At 39.5% G+C, this 24,396-nt stretch overlaps 1 protein-coding gene across 10 annotated transcripts in view; it reads right to left on the bottom strand.

Annotated features, from left to right (window-relative positions):
* Window positions 1–48: 48 nt before the first annotated feature.
* The window catches only part of PRPF40A (pre-mRNA processing factor 40 homolog A), a 71,248-nt gene continuing 46,900 nt past the window's right edge, over window positions 49–24,396 (bottom strand). For 7 of the 10 annotated variants that reach the window (XM_039494396.1, XM_039494392.1, XM_039494395.1 and 4 more), the window contains 13 exons: window positions 21,226–21,334; window positions 18,885–19,035; window positions 15,883–16,016; window positions 15,313–15,469; window positions 15,101–15,204; window positions 14,803–14,919; window positions 13,824–13,961; window positions 10,803–10,898; window positions 9,852–9,938; window positions 9,663–9,759; window positions 9,504–9,565; window positions 5,930–6,070; window positions 49–1,356 (listed from right to left, as the gene is read on the bottom strand). In XM_039494396.1, the coding sequence (XP_039350330.1) occupies window positions 1,264–1,356; window positions 5,930–6,070; window positions 9,504–9,565; window positions 9,663–9,759; window positions 9,852–9,938; window positions 10,803–10,898; window positions 13,824–13,961; window positions 14,803–14,919; window positions 15,101–15,204; window positions 15,313–15,469; window positions 15,883–16,016; window positions 18,885–19,035; window positions 21,226–21,334 (1,486 nt within the window). In that variant the 3' untranslated portion in view covers window positions 49–1,263. The remainder of the gene's footprint in view (window positions 1,357–5,929; window positions 6,071–9,503; window positions 9,566–9,662; window positions 9,760–9,851; window positions 9,939–10,802; window positions 10,899–13,823; window positions 13,962–14,802; window positions 14,920–15,100; window positions 15,205–15,312; window positions 15,470–15,882; window positions 16,017–18,884; window positions 19,036–21,225; window positions 21,335–24,396) is intronic. The other 3 variants (XM_039494398.1, XM_039494390.1, XM_039494391.1) reach the window with 3 other exon arrangements.

Here is a 24,396-nt window from a genome sequence, read left to right as displayed (position 1 = left end):
CAGAGCTGTACAGAGTATTTAAAACTAGAAATAAATACCAGTACACGCTAGAGGACAAAATTTAATAATTGATAAAAATGTACAAAAATATTCAAATCAGAAAGGTTTCAGAATGTGTACCACAGTAGTCAATACTTGTCACTGAATAGGGAAAGTAGAACTTTTCCTCAAAGCAAAACTGGTCAGAGGCTACCAAAAGGGGTAGGGGGGGAAAAAAAGCTGAATTTTTAAAAATAATACTATTTTTTTTGTTTTTTAAAGAAAAGGTTTAGAATAACATTGATTTTCTACATTAATATTGCAACTGCTATTTAAAATTTGGTGGTACATTCTTCAGCAGGTCCTTAAGGCAAGATATTGAAATTAATTTACCATTTGATTTTATGTTAAATTTTCTTATCAAGATAAATGCTGAAATAATGCCCTCAGCCATTTTAATATATATGTCAGGTTTTACTTTAATAAAAATGGTGGCTATTTTACAGCAGCGCCCTTTAGTGCCACTGTAATGAAAGGCCTAGCAGATTTCCATCATAAACACCTATTTGTAAGGGTTTAAAACTTTACCATAAAAATTCACTCCAAGATGAAACTTGACATAGAAAGTCTCAGCCAGGAAGTCACATTTTTTGTTTAATACAAATTATCAAAACCATAAGTTTGGCCAGTAATGTAGTGCACAAAAAAAGCAATTTCTGTTTCTGGTGCTTCTCTGTACTACAATAAATCAAGAAATGGATTCATTATTCCCTCTCCATTTCCCTCCTCCTGCCAGAAAAATAAAAAACAAACACACAGACAATTAAACCACAAGAAACTACATTTTGAATCTTTCCAAAAAGGAAATTTAGCTGGTCTCCACTGGCCTGTAAAAGCAGGTTTAGCACCTTTCCAGAAAGAACTGTTTAAGACATGGATTGCTAGAAAGGTGCTAATACTTTCCCTGGCCAGACTAGGCAGGACCCAGAGTCAGAAGTGAAACAACTTCCATTCATCAAAGGGCTCTAGGGTGTACAGAATATATATGCTTCCTAGCCAGTCAAGAACAGAACTTCAACTTTAACTTGAATTTCCCCTGTTTTTTCTAGATTTGATGCCAGGCCCCATAATGATATTACTTGAATGCATTTTTTTATGCAGTATCATTAAAACCCACTGTTATTTCAGCAATGGAACTCAGAATATCAGAACTCGTGTCCTGAATTAGACATCAGTTTCTTTTATTTAATCCTACTGTAAATGTATTTGGTATAAATAAAGTTCTTATTGATCTTCATCCAGTTGTTCCAAGAGGGTTCTTCTCTGTTTTTCTAATTCCCCTTCACTCAGTTCACTCCCAGATGTATCCCAATTACCCTGCAAAGAAATGTAATGATTATGACAAGCACACACTGTAATTCACCCACAGCAGCTACTGCATGTGTTCCAATACCGCTTTCTGGCCTTCATTAGGAAATACAGTAACTCCTCACTTAACATCTTCCCGCTTAACGTTGTTTTGAAGTTACATCGCTGCTCCATTAGGGAACATACTCGTTTAAAGTTGTGCAGTGCTCCCTTATAACCATAATAGAGGCCCAACTTAAATGTATAACCCAAATTAAGAAACACAGTAAAAGAACTAAAAAAGAGCCACCGTGGCTTAACAACCATGTAAAAGAAGCAGTGAGAGATAAAAAGGCATCTTTTAAAAAGTGGAAGTCAAATCCTAGTGAGGTAAATAAAGAAGGAGCATAAATACTGCCAAATTAAGTGTCAAAATGTAATAAGAAAAGCCAAAGAGGAGTTTGAAGAACAGCTAGTCAAAAACTCCAAAGGTAACAACAAAATGTTTAAGTACATCAGAAGCAGGAAGCCTGCTAAACAACCAGTGAGGCCCTGGATGATCGATACAAAAGGAGTGCTTAAAGTGATAAAGTAATTGTGGAGAAACTAAATGAATTCTTTGCTTCAGTCTTCATTGCTGAGGATGTTAGGGAGATTCCCAAACCTGAGCTGGCTTTTATAGGTGACAAATCTGAGGAACTGTCACAGACTGAAGTGTCACTAGAGGAGGTTTTGGAATTAATTGATAAACTCAACATTAACATGTCACCAGGACCAGATGGCATTCACCCAAGAGTTCTGAAAGAACTCACATGTGACGTTGTGGAACTATTAACTAGGGTTTGTAACCTGTCCTTTGAATCAGCTTCTGTACTCAATGACTGGAAGATAGCTAATGTAACGCCAATATTTAAAAAGGGCTCTAGAGGTGATCCCGGCAATTACAGACCGGTAAGTCTAACGTCAGTACCAGGCAAATGAGTTGAAACAATAGTAAAGAATAAAATTGTTAGACAAAACATAGAAGAACATAAATTGTTGGGCAGCAGGTTTAAAACAAATAAAAGGAAGTTGTGAAGGCTAGGACTATAACAGCATTTAAAAGAGAACTGGATAACTTCATGGAGGTTAAGTCCATTAATGGCTATTAGCCAGGATGGGTAAGGAATGGTGTCCCTAGACTCTGTTTGTCAGAGGATGGAGATGGACGGCAGGAGAGAGATCACTTGATCATTGCCTGTTAGGTTCACTCCCTCTGGGGCACCTGGCATTGGCCACTGGCGGTAGACAGGATACTGGGCTGGATGGACCTTTGGTCTGACCCAGTCTGGCCGTTCTTATGTATGTTCTTATAACGTCATTTGGCTGATTACAAGGGAGCATTGCACAAGTTCCTCTTCTCCGCCTCCTCCCTCTCCCTCTCCCACTCCCTTCCTCCCAGCACTTCCCCTGCTGCCAAACAGTTGTTTGGCGGCGCTTAGGACTTTCTGGGAGGGAGGGAGCAAGCGGGGAAGCTGCCCCTTCCCCTGGCAGGCAGGGCCACCTGGAACGCAGGGGCTTTAGGGGCTGCAGGGCCCTGGGCTAAGGGGCTCCTGGCCTGCAGCGCTAAAGCCCCTTTCGGAACACGGCCCTGCGAGCCCGGGCTGGAGGACTCAGGAGGAGCAGGGGCAGCACTCTAGAGCCCCCTTAGCCCAGGGCCCTGTGTTCCGGGTGGCCCTGCCTGCCGGGGGGGCAAGTTCCCAGAATTGCAGCCATGGGGGTGGTGCCGCGCTGCGCAGAGCCACCTGCACCAAACAGGAACTGCCCCAGGTAAGTGCTTTGCACCTCCTGCCTGCCCCAGCCTTGAGCCTCCTACCATACCCCCACCCTGAGCGGCCTCCCACACCCTAACTCCCTCCCAGACCCTGCACCCCCAGCCCTTAGCCCCAGGGGCACCTCCCCACCACAGTACTGTGCAGTATATAATGTCTTTTGTCTGCCCCCCCAAAATTTCCTTGGAATCTAACCCCCCACATTTACATTAAATCTTCTGGGAAAACTGGATTAGTTTAACATTGTTTCACTTAAAGTTGCATTTTTCAGGAACATAACTACAACATTACGTGAGGAGTTACTGTATAGCCAAAAACTCAAGGGAATACATTCCATATTTAAAGGAACTGACAAGTGAAGCAATATAACATGAAAACATTTGTTAAATTCTAATCTTACATCCCTCAGTGCAATATGCAATATACTTGTGTGCAACTGTTCTCAGAAGATAAGCATCCCAAGGAGGGTCTAACACTAGATTTCTTGTCACAAATTTTTCCATCACTGCTACCAATACTGGTAGCAACAGTGAAAGCATTGGAGTAGACAATGTTCTAGGTGACAGCTTGTGTTTTAAGCACCATGTTGTCTACGCCTGCTCTGACCAGGTCTACACAACATAGTGTTGAGTACTAGACGTGGGCCATAGTTTTCTCCAAAAAAAATGCAGATTCAGCAACACTAAAACATCTTCCAAATTGATGTCTGTTTCAATTTTTTTTTTACTGAAACAAACAGTTTCCAAAACAAATAGAAACATTTTTATTTCGACATGTTTGAAACACGTTCTGATTTTTTAGTTCAAAGCAATTTTTCATTTAAAAATTGCCTTTAATTTTATTAAATAAATGACCCTTTAAAATTGTCAAAATCAAAATAAAAAATTTCAATTTTAAGATAAAATGTTTTATTTCACCCAAAATGATTCCCCCCCCAATTTTTTGATTTGTCAAAAATTGAAGGAAAAAAAGTTATTTCCCAGAAATCTCCCCCTCAAACAAACAAACAAACCACACACCACCACAATCAGTTATTCACACAGCTCTACTGCGAACACCAGCACCTGTCTGGAGCCCTATCTACACTAATGCATCCACCATTGGTCTACCAGTAGTAACAAGAGTGGGCAATTTTGAGCAAAAAAGCCTAATGTAGACAGAGCCTGACAGATTAGCTACTCTTGGGTCAGTGCTCCCAACATAATACGTCTCCCACCCCATAGGATGTATGGTTGGGATTTTCTGAGGAGCCTAAGAGAGTTAGGTGCCAAAATGGATTGTTCTGGGAGGACTTATATCCTAATGAATTACTATGTACTCACCCTTCTCCCCATAGAGAAGGAGTTCTGAGAGACTTCTGTCTGTGAAAGGACTGAACAACAGGGTACAGTTGCAACCTACACACCTCATTGACAGCATTACAAGATGCTCTCTTATGGGAGCCAACAGTGCTGAGCCTGAGAGAATTTCTCATTCAGTTACCTAATTCCCTTAGTCTCTTTAGAAAATCCAGTCTATATATTCTCCAAAATACAAGTTACTCTGAATGGATGCTATAATAAAATGTGGACCCTGCAAGTGCTCTCAACAATATTATTTGCCTTCAAAAAGCCCAAGAACCACTTAGCTCCATTAGCACTTTCTTCCACCACTGGTCTAGCTCCAGTGCAGCTCCACCAGTGGGGAAAAGGGCAGCTACACCCAGAGATGAAAGATTGCTCCATCAAATCTAGTCTTTGTTGTGTTCTAGACCAGGGTAGTCAATAGGTGGATGGCGGGCCAAGTCTGGACCACCAAATCCTTTTGAAGGGACCTCAAAATCTTTATTTATTTATTTATCGTAGTTTTTTTTGTTTTTAATTATTTTCTCTGGAGCCTCGACCTTGACTATACCTTGACCTAGAAATTTGGACCTTGACAAAAATAAGTGTTCTACCCCATTCTAGACTAAAAATCCCATATTGTTTAAATATGAATACAATCGTAGCATGAGCGCCATGTGGACTATGGCCCAAAACCTAAAATGTTCCACTACTTTCCTTAAACAGTGTACTTCACTTTCAGTTTTGGGTGGGGTTTTTTTTTTTTTTTGCACCATAAATAATCATTAAAATACAGCTTTAAAATGAAAATATGACATCTACACAAAACCACATGCAGAATTACTAAGCTACACAGATCCCAAAACATACACTAATAACAATTTTAAATCTTCTTGGAACATTGGGTCCATCTACAGATAAAAATCACTGTAAATAAATGTGATGTTGCACCCCTAATGCTTTATGGAAATATGCTTATGAAAGTAAATATGACATAACTGGAATATGTTTTATGCCAGATATGCCATGTAACATATCTCTGCTAAGGTTATGATCTACTGAATATATTCATACTATTTGTATGCATGTATCATTTTTGTATTCCAAGTTATGAGTATTGGCTATGTACTTGTTTAATTTTAAGTAGCCTCTGTGATGCAGTTGGTCAGCTTCCTGAGAAAAGACTATTCTCAGTAAGTGCCCAATCAAAAAACACTTAAGCTAACAATGAACTTGGAGACACCAATCCACATCTGATCTGAGCCTGTTTTCATTCCCGGGAAAGAGGTAGTCTCAAGGGGGTTTCTGATCCAACCCGTCACAATAAATCCTTAGCTTATAAATTAGCAAGCTACTCTTTAATTAGTTGTATATTTTTATGTGGATCTGTAAAGCTACTATATTGTATTTAGCCAAAATAAAATAAAAAACCTCACAGACATTAAACAAAATGGAACCAAGAAAACTTACAGAATCTTTTCCAGGACGTTTTTTAGGAGGAGATTTATGCTTTGATTCCGATCTTTGTCTAGGTCTATCCTTTTCATTCTCTCTCTCTCTCTCTTTTTCTTTTTTATCCTTTTCTCGTTCAGTATCAGATTCTGGTGAATCCTGTGTAAATAAAATGAACAAATGGGAAAAATTCTTAAAGCTTCCAAATATTTATTTTATTAACGTTGTATAATGTGCACAGTGAGTGTATCCACATCTCAGTACAATTAAACTCTGCAAAGCTCCATTATTGGGTTACATATAAGCAAACTGGCTTATTTAACAAGTTCTTGTTTAGAACTAACTAACCAAATACCACGAACATGGCAGAAGAAAGCCAATACACAGACAAATGCATACACAAATGATTTAAAAAGAAAGACAGGTAGGCTGACTTCAACTTGAAACATAGCGACAACTAAAATGGGCGGAGGAGAACTTACTCTACTCTTCTGCTTTTTAATCATACATATGAGGGATTAGGTCACACTAAACGCTAGAGCCCTGCAGTGGGACTGGGATCCTGCGGGTCCTGCAGGACCCACACAACACTCTACTAGATGCTTCCTGAACAATTAGGTATTTATGCAGAAGTCATCTATTCAATATGGCTTTTGCAAAGGATTGATGGTGTATTTCCTGGAATGGAGAATGGCTGGAAAGCCACATCTCTATAGCTAGCTGCTGGCAGAGGTCCTACCTGAATATTACTACCACAAAACACCAAGAGTAATTACACTAGGGTGCCTACAGTCTTGGATAGGAACATTTATTATTTAAATCTAAATAAATAAATACAACTAAAATGTTAAAGCAACATTGCTTTCACACTGACCACTGGTCCTCCTTTGGCAGCTAACACATAACAGTCTGACTGTTGTTGAATCACCAGAATTGTATGCCACACTCAACAGTGTCTACCCCATATGAGGGCTTCTTGTGAGAGGGCTACCACTCTCAAAAGAGTACAGCTAAATTTTACAACTTCAGAAAATACAAAAACAAACATAAAAGTACCCTGGTGTTTATGTGGCAATGTGACCACCATAATTTATCAGTAAACCCAAACCACTTCCCTTCCCCATGCCAACAGACACTCACCAGTCCTGAATCTTACAAAGAAAAAGATAACATAACCTATGTTCAGGGCCGGCTCCAGACCCCAGCGCGCCAAGCAGGCGCGTGCGGCGGCATTGTTCTGGCAGGGCGGTATTTGGCTCCGGCGGACCTTCCGCACTCATGCCTGCGGGAGGTCCACCAGAGCCCCGGGAGGAGCGGACCTGCTGCAGGCATGACTGCGGAGGGTCCCCTCTTCCCGCGGCGCCGCTTGAGCTCCCCCAGGCATGACTGCAGCAGGTGCGCTGGTCCCGCAGCTCGGAAGCAGCTCCCGCAGGCATGCCTACGGATGCTCCACCGGAGCCGCGGGACCACGGGACCGTCCACAGGCACTTTTGCCCCGGCCGCGGGACCGGGGAAGGGCAGTGCGAGCGGTGCGGCGCGCCGCCCTGCTTGGGGCAGCGGAATTTCTAGAGCCGCCCCTGCCTATGTTGTCATTTATTCTATTTGAGTTCTTATACTGCTCCAATCAGCATTGTATCTGAGCTCCCAAAATAGATCTGGAACACGGACAGACAGGAGGGAATGATCCCTGGCATGAGGCAAGAGCAAAAAAGGACTCCCATCTCTGAGTGCTCCTATGGCTGCCATGACGACAGTCCTGAGGGTGGCCATGGGGGCAATCACTCTAGCAAGATTTACCCTTATAAGCAACTTTAGACCTCATAAGCAAGGCCTTATAATACTCAGAACTGAGCCCTCAGAAATGGTTCTTGAAAGCGTATGTGTGGAGAACAGGAAGTTATTGTTAAGCTACCAGTACTCCTCATCTCTCTGGTTTCATGTAATGATCTAATAAGGCAATAGGGCTGATTACAAGTACCCTCAAAGATTAAGTGAAAAGGAAGAGCATTAAGTGTATTCATTGGCTAGCTCTAGAATAAAAAGTAGGGCTGTCGATTAACTGCAGTTAACTCACACGATTAACTCAAAAAAAATTAATCACGATTAATCGCACTGTTAAACAATAGAATACCAATTGAAATTACTAAATATTTTGGATGTTCTTCTACATTTTCAAATATATTGATTTCTATTACAACACAGAATACAAAGTGTACAGTCCTGACTTTATATTATTTTTTATTACAAATATTTGCACTGTAAAAATGATAAAACAAAAGAAACAGTATTTTTCACTTCACCTCATACAGGTGCTGCAGTGCAATTGCTTAATTGTGAAAGTGTAACTTACAAATGTAGATTTTTTTTAACATAACTGCACACAAAAATAATGTAAAACTTTAGAGCATACAAGTTCACTCAGTCCTACTTCTTGTTCAGCCAATCGCTAAGATAAACAAATTTGTTTATATTTAAGGAAGATACTGCTGCCAACTTTTTATTTACATCACCCAAAAGTGAGAACAGGCATTTACATGGCACTTTTGTAGCCGGGGTTGCAAGGTATTTACATGCCAAATATGCTAAACATTCGTATGCCCCTTCATGCTTCAGCCACCATTCCAGGGGACATGCTTCCATGCTGATGACGCTCGTTAAAAAAATAATGAGTTAATTAAATTTGTGACTGAACTCCTTGGTGGAGAATTTTATGTCTCCGGTTGTTTTACCTGCATTCTTCCATATATTTCATGTTATAGCAGTCTTGGATGATGACCCAACTCATGCTGTTTGTTTTAAGAAAAATTTCACAGCAGATTTGACAAAATGCAAAGAAGGTACTAATGTAAGATTTCTAAAAATAGCTACAGCACTTAATCCAAGGTTTAAGAATCTGAAGTGCCGTCCAAAATCTGAGAAGGACAAGATGTGGAGCATGCTTTCAGAAGTCTTAAGATATGGAAACTACAAAACCCTAACAACCAGAAGAGAAAATCAACATTCTGGTGGTGGTATCTTACTCCGATGATGAAAATGAACATGCATCAGTCTGCTCTGTTTTGGATCGTTATCAAGCAGAACCCATCATCACCATGGATGCATGTCCTCTGGAATGTTGGTTGAAGCATGAAGGGACATATGAATCTTTAGATGCATAAATATCTTGCAACCCTGGCTACAACAGTGTCACACAAACAGTGCCTGTTCTCACTTTTAGGTGACACTGTAAACAAGAAGCAGGCAGCATTCTCTCTTGCAAATTGTAACCAACCTTGTTTGTCTGAGCGATTGACTGAAGTAGGACTGAGTGCACGTGTAGACTCTAAAGTTTTACATTGATTGCACTACAGTACTTGTATTAAGTGAATTGAAAAATACTATTTCTTTTGTTTTTTACAATGCAAATATTTGTAATAAAAAATAAACAAAGTGAGCATTGTATATTCTGTGTTGTAACTGAAATCAATTTGAAAATGGAGAAAACATCCAAAAATATTTAAATACATGGTATTCTATTATTGCTTAACAGCACAATTAATCGTGCAATTAATTTTTTAATCGCTTGACTGCCGTAATAAAAAGCTGTACTTACAGACTTGTGTCTCCTCTTTTTATTTTTCTTCTTGTGTTTTTTTGACTTCTTGTAACTTCTCTCTAAAATACATGGAAAAGTAAGTATCAATAAAACATTAAGACCCAACATCATCATGACGAGGCTTGTTTTAACAGAGGAGAGGGGAAAATATCTTACCAGATTCTGCACTAGAAGAACGATCAGAAACTGATCTAGATTCTGAGCGTTGCCTCTTCTTCTTTGAATGGCTATCATCATCATCAGACTCTGAGCCCTTTAAACAGAACATTTTGAGTTCAATATTAACCTTGCAAGACAATGTGTTGTAAATGTAGCTTTCACGTATTATTCTAAGAAGGGTCTTACCGAACGGGAGCGAGACCGTTTTCTGTGATGCTTTTTAGACTTTTTAGAATGTTTCTTATTCTTTGAATGATGATGTTGACACTCGTGCTGTGGTATAAGATAATCCAAACATTATAATTGTTTTAAAGAATCCGATAAAAGTTGACCAATTTCTTAGCACCAGTCCAAAAGAGAGACTCATGTTCACTGACATCAATTTGTTAAAAGAATGTAACATCTAAAATCTTACTGTTTGTAACCTTTCTTAATATGCAAGATTACATTTTTTACAAATTAAATTTAAAGAAACTGCCATTAATGCACTAAGCTGTAAAAATCAAGCATTAAAAAAAGAGTCAGAAATCACTTTGCATCCATCTTCAAAGTGTGATGCTAACAGCTTCAGTTTTCCATTATGTATGTTTAGTCTTGCATTTATTAAACATTACTAATTTTAATGCCCTCCCCCCAAATTTGACAAAGTATGTACTGCTCATTAAGACCTATTTTATGTCAAATTTGAAGTTTCAAAATTCGTTTTTAAAATCTCTAACACACAAAAACAAAACACCAAATCAAATTTTAATAAAACAAGATGCAGTTTACTCCTTAAACTACATCAGCCTGATAAACCATCTGTAGCTTGAGACAGATTGAGTTATAATCCCTTCAAAAAATCAAACTTGCTAAAAAACATTCATCTCTACACAGTTAAGAAAATTTTAGCCCAAAAGGTAACTATTGTAGAATGAGGTATATGAAAAGGGAAGTTAGATGAATACAGCTCAATCACAAATAAAAAAAATAAAACACATGAAAATAAATTAACCATAATACACTTCACTACTTTCAGACTGAGGCTTTAATACTTGTGTCACAAAATAAGACAGTTCAGTACAGTTTTGGAAAGTTTTTTTCTTAAAAAAAAACTGCTACAAAATTGCTATGAAAAAAACAAATTGAAAAAATTACCTCTAGTACATGTATAAAGTCTTTAAAGATTCTTTTTCTTTCAGATTCTAGAGTGATGTCTTCAAATGCTGGTTCCTTCACAAATCTATCTCTGATCTATATGAAAAGGAATAACAGAGTGAAATACTACTACAGAAAGACAGACACACATATAAGTTTAACAAAAGTAAAACAAAAATGATTTCATAAATGGAAAAACACATTTTACTGCTACAAGGTGAATTAACCCCTCACCCCAACAAGTTCATGTATACAATGTGTCCCACACTTCCAAATGTCCAAAGATTGAGATTGTCATATTCAGATGTACCTATATTTCTTCCATAAGGTTTAGAGTCACTCATTTTTTTAATGACTATCAGTGAAAATCTTTAACAGTTCACTTCTGTTATGCTTAAAATAAGTAGTGCTTTTACCCCACTTAAACTTAAGCTCGCTCACACACTCAAATAAACAGAAAAATTCAGCTAAACACCTCCATCAAACAATCAATGCATTTTTCCTACATTTTCTTTCCAATCATTCTAAGGGTATGTCTACACTACGGGATTATTCCGATTTTACAAAAAACGGTTTTGTAAAACAGATTGTATAAAGTCAAGTGCACGTGGCCACACTAAGCACATTAATTCGGCGGTGTGCACCCATGTACCGAGGCTAGCGTCGATTCCCGGAGCGTTGCACTGTGGGTAGCTATCCCATAGTTCCCGCGGTCTCCCCCGCCCATTGGCATTCTGGGTTGAGATCCCAATGCAAAAAACAGTGTCGCGGGTGATTCTGGGTAAATGTCGTCACTCAATCCTTCTTCCGTGAAAGCAACGGCAGACAATCATTTCGCGCCCTTTTTCCATGGCTTGGGAGCTCAGCCAAGAATGCAAATACTTTTTGGAGACTGCAGGGACTGTGGGATAGCTGGAGTCCTCAGTACCCCCCTCCCTCCCTCCATGAGCGTCCATTTGATTCCTTGGCTTTCCGTTACGCTTGTCACACAGCACTGTGCTGTGGCCTCTGTCTATCATAGCCTGGAGATTTTTTCAAATGCTTTGTCATTTCATCTTCTGTAATGGAGCTCTGATAGAACAGATTTGTCTCCCCATACAGCGATCAGATCCAGTATCTCCCGTATGGTCCACGCTGGAGCTCTTTTTGGATTTGGGACTGCATCGCCATCCGTGCTGATCAGAGCTCCACGCTGGGCAAACAGGAAATTAAATTCAAAGGTTCGCAGGGCTTTTCCTGTCTACCTGGCCAGTGCATCTGAGTTCAGATTGCTTTCCAGAGCAGTCACAATGGTGCACTGTGGGATACCACCCGGAGGCCAATACCGTCGATTTGCGGCCACACTAACCCTAATCCGACATGGCAATACCAATTTCAGCGCTACTCCTCTCGCTGGGGAGGAGTACAGAAATCCGTTTAAAGAGCCCTTTATATCGATATAAAGGGCCTCGTTGTGTGGACGGCTGCAGGGTTAAATCGGTTTAACGCTGCTAAATTCGGTTTAAACGTGTAGTATAGACCAGGCCTAAGTGTGTGAAACAGCAGCTCTCTTCTTTTAGCCTTGTCATTGTAGTCAACAAATTGACGAGCAATCATTTGACACACCACTATTAGCATGAAACACTTATCATACAGCAGATTGTGATATCATTTCATGAACAAGATGTGAAGGAAAACAAACTTCATATAAAGAGACAGATATATTGATGATAGAGCAGCAATGGCAAAGGAAATGCAGGGAAAAAGCAATATATTATTGCAATGGTTCTTCACACTTAGCTACACAACTGATGCTTGTTTTCTTATGATTTACCCAGATGTTGCATCCATGTATGCACTAAAAATTATTAGAAGTTGATTAAATAAAGTAACTGAATGCTAAGTACAGCTTGGAGTGAATTTGTACAACTAATTCTCAGTTAAAGACTTGTCAAAATCTACTCTGCTGCTTGAGATGCAAGAGGGCAAAATTGTTGGAAATTTTTAGACAATTTTTGTGCTCCTATCAACGTATCAGGCCAAGTTCTATCATTGATCATGTGCGTGCAGTTCACATTGGTTTCAAGGGAGTTGTTCCTTTAGCCAACATCTAAGATCAATTACTTTGGTGTTTTGATTCAAAACATATTCTAAAATTGAAGAGCAATGAAACTTTAAATATGACCCAGAGTATATTCTTTGAAGACACTTTCCATGGCATTTATTACAAATTACATTTACAGCCTAGCTGCTACTTGTATATATTTGAGGAATTTTACTAACCATTTAATAATAAAAGAAGTGTATATTAAAAGTATGTGATGTCTGAGTTGAATGAGTATCTATGAACCTAAAGTATTAAGATATTGGAGGAAATAATACAAGATGTCACCATTTGATCCAAAGTGTTTCACCCAACTGTACTTACACTTCTCCTAAATTTTAACTTCAAAACTTTGGGCACTGTATAAATCTCTCAAATATTTTAATGTTTTTCATGACAATATTTACAAATTTTTATAAAAGAGCATGAATACTATCCATGTAATTATGGTTAAAATAGATGTTGGACTTTACCAGAATGTAACCTATGATGCAGAATAATCAGTTAAATAAAGAGTAAAGTGAACACCTGCTATTAAAAACAGATCTACACAAAAGAACTTTCCTGCCAGAAATATCTTATGAAAATGAAAAAGAGCTACATAATGATCTGCAACTTTTTTGTATAAGTAGCACCAACACTATAGGATTTTTAAGTACTTATGGTGAACTGCTTGCCTTTCACACCTGGGAACTATATTTTTAGAATAATCATTTCCTGTTAAAAATAGTACTGAAAAATAAATTAATTACCTCAATTCAGTGGAAGTTCTTTTAAAAGATGGGAAAAAACTATTTTCATGTGTGTAAGTTATACTGATAGGAATAACACTGAGCTGGAGCCTACGAGATATGACAGTTTATTCATAAAATACCTGCATGCAAACTACACCACTAACAAACAATATTTTTGAGAAGGTGAAAAGTGACAATACGTACATCTTCCCAGACAGCATCCAATTCAATTGGGGGCGTAGCTTGTTTTAACATGCTCTTGAATGCAGACTCTTTCCGCTTCATTTTGCGAGCCTCTTCTTTCTCCCGCTCACGTTCACGGGCTTCTGCCTTTTCCAGCAACTACAGAAAGTAAGTCGTGAAATCATTCAAGTGACAGTAACATCCACATAAGTAATGAAGACTGATAATTAGGTAGCATGTAGTTTTGTCTAAACTTTTGCCTCAAGATATTTCAACTTTGGTATTTTTTACCATTTTGTTTGTGCCTATTTACATTATCTGCTCCATTGGTCAACCTTAAAATTTATATTTGTTCTTTTCTCAACGTCTCAAATGAAGTCCATATCCGACATAATAGAGAATGATTATTACAACTTGCCAATATTGAATGTAAATTCATTAGGAAGCATCAGCTTACAACTGCAAGACATTGTTGAATCCCTACTCTACAGTTGTACTTTAGGATGGGTTCTTTAGATTTTGAACAAGAACTCTGCCTCTCCAATCTGAATTCTCAAATCTGGCAATATCAAGAAACACACCCTTAATCAGCAGCATATTTTACACACTATATTTATTGAAGTACTCATAAAATACACCTAAAAATGATGTAAAGAAAATAATATTTCAGTTTCTGAGGGTAAGTCTACTTTACTGCACTATATGCACTGTTGTAGCATGTCTGGTGAAGACACGCTATGCTGATGGGAGAGTGCTCTCCCGTCTGCACAATTACTCCATCTCAACTAGAGGCAGAAGCTATGTCAGTGGGAGAGTGTCTTCCACCGACATAGCATGGGTTGTGGTTGCTTTAACTTATATCACGCAGGGGGCTGGCTTTTTCAGACCCCTGAGTGATGTAAGATACATCGACTTAAAAGGTAGTGTAGGCAAGCCCTGATAAAACAAATTTTTTAAATCAATTTTCTTAATATGAACATATGAGAATGTTAAAACTTACACTATTGAAAGCCAGTTTGATATTTCCAGCATCTAAAGTGGTAGCTCTTTTAGTTGAACTGATGACCGTAACAAAGTCTTCAAAGGTAGTATTCACTTCAACCAGAAATCCTTTATCCTGCAAGAGAGTTACCTCCTTGGCACCAGGTAGGTCAGGAACTCTCACGTTAGCGCTAATGCACACTGCATTAGCGCAACGTGAAATCCCAACTCCCAGAGTCAAAGAGTTACATTATTAGTTTAATAAATTTGAATGATATATTGGTTCCTCTTATTAAGGAAAGCACATTTTTCCTCACCTTTAAGATGTCTTTTATTATCTTCTTTTCATCATGGTAACGTGCTTTCAAATCTTCAACATAAAACTTGAAAAGATCAAGTGCAGTTGATCCTAATGAAAAAACTAGAGAAGTCAAAAGCTAGCTCTAACCAAAGAGCTGCACTTTTTAAAAAATCAATTAGAAAATAAACATCACACTTCTATTTTGCCCCAAATCTATAGTCTCTGTACCTGTATCACTTTCTACATTGTTGGAAGAGGAAGTAGTCTTACCAGGCTGACCAAGCATGTTAGTAAATCTGATGTCAGAACTTATGGTTGGATACAACTCCATCCAGGAGGACATTGAATGTAACTGTCCATGTTCATGTAATTCATCCAAAAATAACTGCAAAATAGATGGAATAAAAGTGTCCACTTTCACATATTTGAAAACGTGCTTTTGCATACTTCAGGTTATAACGACTGAAAGAAACACTATTAAATTGAAACCTAATCATTTGTTAAAACACAATTTAAAAAATAATTTCAGGCACAACACCTGCCCCGGCGGTCCCTTATCCCCTCTTCTGACATTCCAATTACATTTTCCTACTTATTAAAATGTGTCACTCCTTTCATTGCTATATGGGGAAACTGACTTACTACACAGGGGAATACGTAATTATCAGTATATTTTAGACAGGCCAAAAAAACCTAGTGCCCTTACTTTAAAAAAAAAACAAAAAAAAACCAACAGTATGAAAGTGTCTGGAATATTTGAAGGCTGTTAGATTTTAAAGTTTAAAAAGTTTCACCAACCTGAAAAGATTCTCTATTTTTACGTTGTCGTCGCCTTTCCCTAAGCAAACTCTTTTGTTTTTCTTCTTCCTCTTCTTTTTCCAAAGCCCTGATGTGTTCTTCAAAACAAATCAGTGCATCTTCTTTATCCATATCTAGAAAGGAGAAAAGAAAAGGTTTCCGACTGGGAAATTTCTTACCTGATAATTTTCTGTTAGCAGCTTCTCTCCTCATTCATCACTAAAGTGTAATAATGGGAGGGCATTATCCAGTAGTGACGAAAGATAGAAGCTCACAGAAGAATTGGTCTCATATTGAAGGATCCTAGTCATTAACAAATACAGGACTTCCATAAAGAACACTGGGCGGAGGAGAATAGCACTTGTGCTATTGCCCACATGTCCAAAGACAGCCATGAAACAGGAAAGGCTGCATAAGGGATATTTGTCAAATAAGTCTATAAATTCACAGAACCATGATCTGTGAATACTGGACAACTGTAGTTGTAGCCATGTCGGTCACAGGATATGAGAGACACAAAGTGGGTGAGGTAATGTCTTTTATTGGACCAACTTCCGTTTGTGAGAGAGACAAGCTTCCAAGCCACAAAGAAGACCTAAAGAAGAGATCCGGGTGGCTCAAAAGCTTGTCTCTCTCACCAACAGAAGTTGGTCCAATAAAAGATATTACCTCACCCACGTTGTCTCTCTAATATGGGACCAACTCAGTCTTCATAAGGAGGCCAGAATTTGCTTTGTCGTGGACAGTAAATTACCTTCCTACACTTTATATTGTGTCTGCACTAGGAGTTGGAGAATGAGGCACAGACCACACTTTCTAGAAAGACATAAGACATGATCTCACCCTGGTCTACTTGAAGGCAAGGTATAGCACGTGGCTGCTATACTTGGTATTCATTGTCAACTACAGCTCCAAATCCCAGAACGGAGAACAACCTAGCAGGGAAGAGGATGATTTGGTCTCCAGTGCCTTTCTACTGAGATTACAAAAAAGATTATTCATAACATTAGGTGTCCACTTCCCAAACCACTATCTGAACTGAACAGAAATCACCAGGGCCTGATGAAATGCATCCTAGAATACTCAAGGAGCTGACTGAGGAGATATCTAAGCCATTAGCAATTTTATTTGAAAAGGCATGGAAGACAGGTGAGATTCCAGAAGACTGGAAAAGGGCACATATAGTGCCAATCTATAAAAAGGGAAATAAAGACAACCCAGGGAATTACAGACCAGTCATCTTAACTTCTGTACCCAGAAAGATAATGGAGCAAATAATTAAGCAATCAATTTGCAAACATCTAGAACAGTGGTCCCCAACCTTTTTCGTTTGGCGGACACCAGAAGACAAGCCACGGAGGACTGTGGCGGTGGACGAGCATCCGCCGAAATTCCGCCGACAAGCAGTATCATCCAGAGGGGTCACCACTGAAATACCGCTGAAAATCAGCAGCATTTCAGCAGCGATGCCTCTGGATGACGCAGCTTGCCGGCGGCATTTCGGCGGATGCTCGTCCACTGGACAGTACGCGGGTGCACTTAGATGACCCAGCAGGAGCCATGACGCCCGCAGGCACCACAGTGGGGACCCCTGATCTAGAAGATAATAAGTAATAGTCAGCATGGATTTGTTAAGAACAAATCGTGTCAAACCAACCTGATAGCTTTCGTACAAGGTAACAAGACTTGTGGATAGGGGGAAGCGGTAGACGTACTGTATCTTGACTTTAGTAAAGCTTTCGATATTGTCTCACATGACCTTCTCATAAACAAACCAGGAAAATACAACCTAGATGGAGCTACTATCAGGTAGGTGCAAAACTGGTTGGAAGACCGTTCCAAGAGAGTAGTTATCAGTGGTTCACAGTCATGCTGGAAGGGCATAATGAGTGGGGTCCCACAGGGATCAGTTCTGAGTCTGGTTTGATTCAATATCTTCATCAGTGATTTAGAGAATAGTATAGCAAGTACACTTATAAAGTTTGTGGACAATACCAAGCTGGGAGGGGGTGCAAGCGCTTTGGAGGATAGGATTAAAATTCAAAATGATCTGGACAAACTGGAGAAATGGTCTGAAGTAAATAGGATGAAATTCAGTAAGGACAAATGCAAAGTACTCCAGTTAGGAAGGAACAATCAGTTGCACATCTACAAAATGTGAAATGACGGCCTAGGAAGGAGTACTGCGGAAAGGGATCTGGGGGTCATAGTGGACCATAAACCAAATGAGTCAACAGTGTAACATTGTTGCAAAAAAAGCAAACATCATTCTTGGATGTATTAGCAGGAGTATTGTAAGCAAGACATGAGACGTAATTCTTCTGCTCTACTCCGTGCTGATTAGGCCTCAACTGGAGTAGTGTGTCCAGTTCTGGATGCCACCTTTCAGGAAAAATGCGGACAAATTGGGGAAAGTCCAGAGAAGAGCAACAAAAATGATTAAAGGTCTAGAAAACATGACCTATGAGGGAAGATGGAAAAATGGGTTTGCTTAGTCTAGAAAAGAGAAGACAGAGGGGACATGATAACAGTTTTCAAGTACATAAAAGGTTGTTACAAGGCGGAGGGAGAAAAGTTGTTCTTCTTAACCTCTGAGGATAGGACAAGAAGCAATGGGCTTAAATTGCAGCAAGGGAGGTTTAGTTTGGACATTAGGAAAAACTTCCTGTCAGGGTGGTTAAGAACTGGAATAAAGTGCCTAGGGAGGTTGTGGAATCTCCATCATTGGAGATTTTTAAGAGCAAGTTAGACAAACACCTGTCAGGAATGGTCTAGATAATACTTAGTCCTGCCACGAGTACAGGGGAATGGACTAGATGACCTCCTGAGGTCCCTTCCAGTCCTATGATTCTAGGATTTCACATAAGTTGCTGGCAGCTGGCATTATTTAGCAGTCGCTGAATTGGCCAACCCGCCAAAAAAAAACACGAACTATTTATAATCATCACTAAACCAGTTCCATGTCCTCTTCAAAAGATTCCCACTTCCCCTCAGCCTCTTACTCTGAAGTTCTTCATCCTCCGCAAATGTAGGATTGTCCATCAGATACTGTTGGGCCTCCGACCATGTGGTAGAGTATGTTACATTAGCCATGTTGTCCAATATGTTTTTCAAAGCCTCCCAATTCCTCTTTCGTAACTGCTTGGCTTGCTCCTAAAGTGAGTAGTCAGAGCAAAATCAATCAATCAGCCATGCATTAATTTTCCTAAAGTACCACATAAGATAAGATCAAGTATCACCCTCTGATTATATACAAAGAAAATGACAGATTTTGGACACACAAACAGTAAATAATCTATATAGATTTTAAAGTCACTTGAATCCATGGCCATACCACCTTGTCCATAATTTTATCACATTTAGAGCTGGCCAAAACTCAGTTTCACAGGAAATTTCAGTATTTCAAAATTTGCCCTTTTTTCTGATTCAATGAATGGCAGCAGTGAAATTGGCAAGATTCACATCAATTTCAATCAGCAGCTGCCTGGGCTTCTAGGGTCCATGGCAGCTCTACCATGCAGACTGCCTCTGGGCTAGAGACACCAGACCTTCAAGACTACTGATGATACAGTGGAGGCACGCTTCTTTAAGGTAGGGATGGATGCACACACACAAAATGTTCTTATCTCAGGTTAGCTAACCCGCAACAGCTAACTCAGGTTAAAATAGCAGCGAAAACATAGCAACGCTGCTTTTAAAATTCAGATTAGCAGCTCAAATTAAAGCCTATGGGGAATTTGAGATTGAATTTGATGAGTTAAAAGCCAAATCGCTGTGTTTTCATTACTATTTTAACCCAAGTTAGCTCATGTGGCCTAGCTTACTTGAGCTATGTAGACAGACCCTAAGGCAGAGGTCCCCAAACTGTGGGGCACATCCCTCTGGGGGAGCGTTGAGGAACATCCAGGAGGTGGGAAGGGAGCACCACCCAGCCCTGCTGTGGCCCCAGATCTGTTCTGGCCCCGCCCCCTCCCACATTCTGGTTCCACATCTGGCTGCCGCCTGGCTGCCAGCCCCCCCACCAAAGCCCAGCTACAGCTCCACTCCAAGCCCTGCCCGTTCTCTCAGCCCCTGGCTTCGACTCCATTCCCAGCCCAGAAGCAGAGCCACACCTGGCCATGGGCCCAGCTGCTGACCCCCACCAGGGCCAAGCTGCGTCTCTGCTCTCTCCTGCCCCCAGCCTTGGCCACTGGCTGCAGCTCCATCTCCAGCCCCACTCCTGGGCCCACCCCCAGCCTTGGACCCCTTACCCCTGTCCACGCCACCCCTGCCCCAGCCCCCGATCCACAGCCCCAACTCGGGGGGGGGGGGGCCAGGGGCGGAGGGATGGGATAAGAGGGGGCACAACCCTCAAAAGTTTGGGGACCACTGTCCTAAGTGTATATTTACACAGCAGCTGGGCAGTGAATTCCCAGCTCAGGTTGAAATAAATTCGTTAGCTCTACTCGAGCTAACATGCTAAAAACAGCAGTGTGGACATGACAGCACAAGCAGCAGCTCGGTCTAGCTGCCTGAATACAATCCCACCTGATCACTGCGGTACATACTTGGGTGGCTAGCCTGAGCCACGGTGGCTATGTTGCTATACTTAGCACGCTACCTTGAGCAGGGTTAGGAAATGGGTATCTTGCAGCTGCTGTGTAGACATACTGTAAGAGTGTAAAGAATCAGTGCAGAACCATGGGGCTTACTGTGTTGGGGGAGGAGCTGCTTTGCAGAGGAAACCTAAAACTTAGCTTCTCATCACATATAATCAGCAAAAAGCCTGATAATTTTTTTGCAAGAATACGGACCTTAACCCTGGAGTTACAGACCAATGCTATTTTAGGGAAATTTCTATCTAAATTCTCCTTACACTTTTATACTACATACGTTGTTCTTCAGTTTGTGCCTTAAAATGTTGTGCAGGGTTAGTATGCACAGTTGAACAGGTGCTACATACTATATATATATAAAATCAGATTTTCAGCTATGTAAATGGAAACATGCAGATTTATACCAGATGAGGCTCTGGCCCATAATTTCTTTCAATATGTAGTATAGAGTATGATAAAGCACTTTTGAACAAAAGCCATTATATAAATTTATGCAATATCCACATTGAACAGATTGTTCTTTGTGGGAAAATGAAGTTGTTAGACTTTCAGTCAGCAAGCCTATTTCAGGGAAGTGATAATTACATACTGTACAATGAAAAACAGTTCTAGATGGGGTTTCTTAAGTCACTGGCAAGAGAAAAGTTAGACTCAAAACAATCTACCAAATTCTTTACTTTCTTCAATAAGTTCAGGTTAAATTGTTTTCTCTGAGATAAATCTTGAAAACTAGAAGAAAAATAATTACCTTTTCTTTTTTAGACAGAAAGAACAAGACATCTTCATAAATTTCAAGACGATCACGTTCTGATATTGCATTCCAGACCTCCATCTCACCAAACATTTGTTCAGCTTTTCTGTATATAAAAAAAATCCACCAAAATGAGATACATAAACTCACTTATTGGCACATACTGATTTAAATGTAGCGGTGGTAGTCTCTACACAAAGCTTCACATTTTGGCTGGAAACATTTAGGTGAAAGTCTCTCTTTGGGTCAAGTGGTACATATTACTCCAAACAGGTTTATTTACTTCCTACGATGACTCCAAGATCTTTTTCCTGATTAGTTGTAGCTAAATTAGTCCCTATCATATTGTATGTATAGTTGCGGTTATTTTTTCCAATGTGCATTACTTTACATTTATCCACATTAAATTTCATTTCCATTTTGTTGCCCAATCACTTAGTTTTGTGAGATCTTTTTGAAGTTCTTCACAGTCTGCTTTGGTCTTAACTATCTTGAGCAGTTTAGTATTATCTGCAAACTTTGCCACCTCACTGTTTACCCCTTTCTCCAGATCATTTATGAGTAAGTTGATTAGGATTGGTCCTAGGACTGACCCTTGGGGAACACCACTAGTCACCCCTCTCCATTCTGAGAATTTACCATTTATTCCTACCCTTTGTTCCCTGTCTTTTAACCAGTTTTCAGTTCATTAAAGGACCTTTCCTCTTATCCCATGACAACTTAATTTATGTTACAGCCTTCAGTGAGGGACCTTGTCAAAGGCTTTCTGGAAATCTAAGTACACTGTCCACTGGATCCCGCTGTCCACGTTTGTTGATCCATTCAAAGAACTCCAATAGATTAATAAGACATGATTTCCCTTAACAGAACCATGTTGACTTTTGCCCCCAAATTTATGTTCTTTTCTGTGTCTGACAATTTTATTCCTTACTATTGTTTCAACTAATTTGCCCGGTACTGACGTTAGACTTACCAGTCTGTAATTGCCAGGATCACCTCTAGAACCCTTTTTAAATACGGGGGCGGGGGGCTTGCTGTAAAATGATCTGGAGCTAGTGGTAATGGCTTGACCCTGTATGACTCTGTTTGGGCACCCAGGTGCAGCCCTTAACACCTACATGCTACATGTACATGTAACATGCTACATCACTTGCAATGGCTCCCAATTATTGACTTCCAGATAAAGTTAAACTGGTGCAACTTTGTGGTTGACACTTACATTGATTAAGAGTGCCCCTGTTAAACAGATGTAAGCCATATTTAAAACGATATAAGAGACTAGCCATACAGAAAAGTTGCACTGTTTTAACTCAATTGATACAACACTGCACCTTTAGTTAAACTACTGCAACTTTATATGCACACCAGGCCTTGGTCTGCTACAGCCTGGATTTGGTGACCCTCAGAACTGAATACAAGAGTCACCTGTTTTACCAGTAGCAGTGTGTGGCAGCACTGAAAGAAGCTAAAATGTGGATGACTAGTTAGTTGAGGGGTTTGGTTTTTTTTGGGATGGGGGGGGGGGGGGCGCGGCAGGGGGTTATATGGTAATATTGATTAGAAGCCTAAAAGACTGACAGGCACAATATACAAATCCCAATTACATTTAGAATCTTACTAGTCTCTCTCTCTCTCTCACACACACACACACACACACACCATTTCAATTCAATTTTAATTCATAATAAACAGGAGGTCAGATTAGAGACTCCAAGGGTGCCTTCTAGCCTTAAAATACGTATTTTGGCTTCAAAGTTATCAGTACATGGGAATAAACAGGATGAGTACTGATCTCTTTTGGTACTATGCTCCTGTGTAAAGTACACATTTTTACACTTAACCAAATCCCACTATCTTCACAACTAGCAGAGCTAGAAACTACTTTTAACATACACACACTTAGAATCTTCAGAACACAAAGTCCTGAAAAGGCTCCAAAATTTGAGACATCTATTTCTCAGATTTTAATTGTTCCTATTAACAACATGGCGCAACAGAGTGAGGGGTGGTGGAGTTAGATTTTGTATTTTTATTCTTACAATTCCTAGTGAAACAAGCCAGTGTAACACCCACACCACTGGAAGACTTTCAAGTTTTTTAGTGGTCTACTAACTTTTATTTACTGCTCAAGCAAATATGTTCACCTAAGTAAAAAGTCAGAAGTAAAGAAAGCCTTTGGGATTGAAGTAAGTGTTTAATTAGAACAAGTTAATAGTGCCATAGGATTCAGCAATGATTTTGCTTTGCACTCTAAAATGCTTTATAAAAACCGTACTCCACACATTGATCCTGGTGCCAACTGTTTTATGTGAATACTAAACCAAGATTCACATATCAACCCATAAAATCAACTGGAAAAGGAATACCAACACACAGCTTTCTTTGCTGAAGAGATAAGAATAAATTCATGTTCATAACTACTGTCACAAAAAATAAGACTAATTCATAGGCTAGAAAAAGGTTACCAGCAATGATTAGGATGTGAGTACTATCAGATAATAATGCTTAGCTGAAAATGCCTCAGAAAATAATGCGGAAGTTTACCAAGTAAGGCTACCCACTCAGAAGAGGTGAGTAGAAATAGTTTTCCACCCCCACCTCCTTAAACTCTGTCTGCTGGTTTCCGCTTTTGCATTTTAGAAAAAGGACCAGCACCAGTTTTTTGCTTTGCCTACATGGATATTTACTTTAAGAAAAAAAATGCAAGTAAGCACTCTTACTGTTGCAAAAATACAACTGTGCACTCTATCTTCATGCAAAAATCGTTAATCTCAGACAACATACAAATTAATAGAGTTCAAACAGCAGCTTTACGGACAGGGTGAATTAGAACACTAAAAAAGAATAAATCAAAGATTAAAAACATTAAGGGTGACAACAGGTTTCATGCTATCCTGTGATTCTCCACCAATACAACATTGTATTGGTGGAGAATCACAGGATAGCATGCAGGTCCTTTTTCTAAAATGCAAATTTATATATTTTAATAATAGGTAGTTGTGACATCTAAGGAGCATCGTGTAGGAAAAGAAGCTTTATAAACAAAGTTGATCTTAAGAAAAAATAAAGACAATGCTTTGGATTAGGCAAAGGGTTGGCTTAAAAAAAACAAACAGTATTTAGCCTTGTATCATGTCAAAATGGCTAAATCTCTCGATCTGACAGTAT

The sequence above is a fragment of the Mauremys reevesii genome, linkage group 11 (assembly GCF_016161935.1).
Source record: "Mauremys reevesii isolate NIE-2019 linkage group 11, ASM1616193v1, whole genome shotgun sequence".
NCBI lineage: Eukaryota > Metazoa > Chordata > Testudines > Geoemydidae > Mauremys > Mauremys reevesii.
The sequence above is the reverse complement of the archived record's forward strand: the minus strand, read 5'-3'. Positions and strand labels throughout refer to the sequence as shown.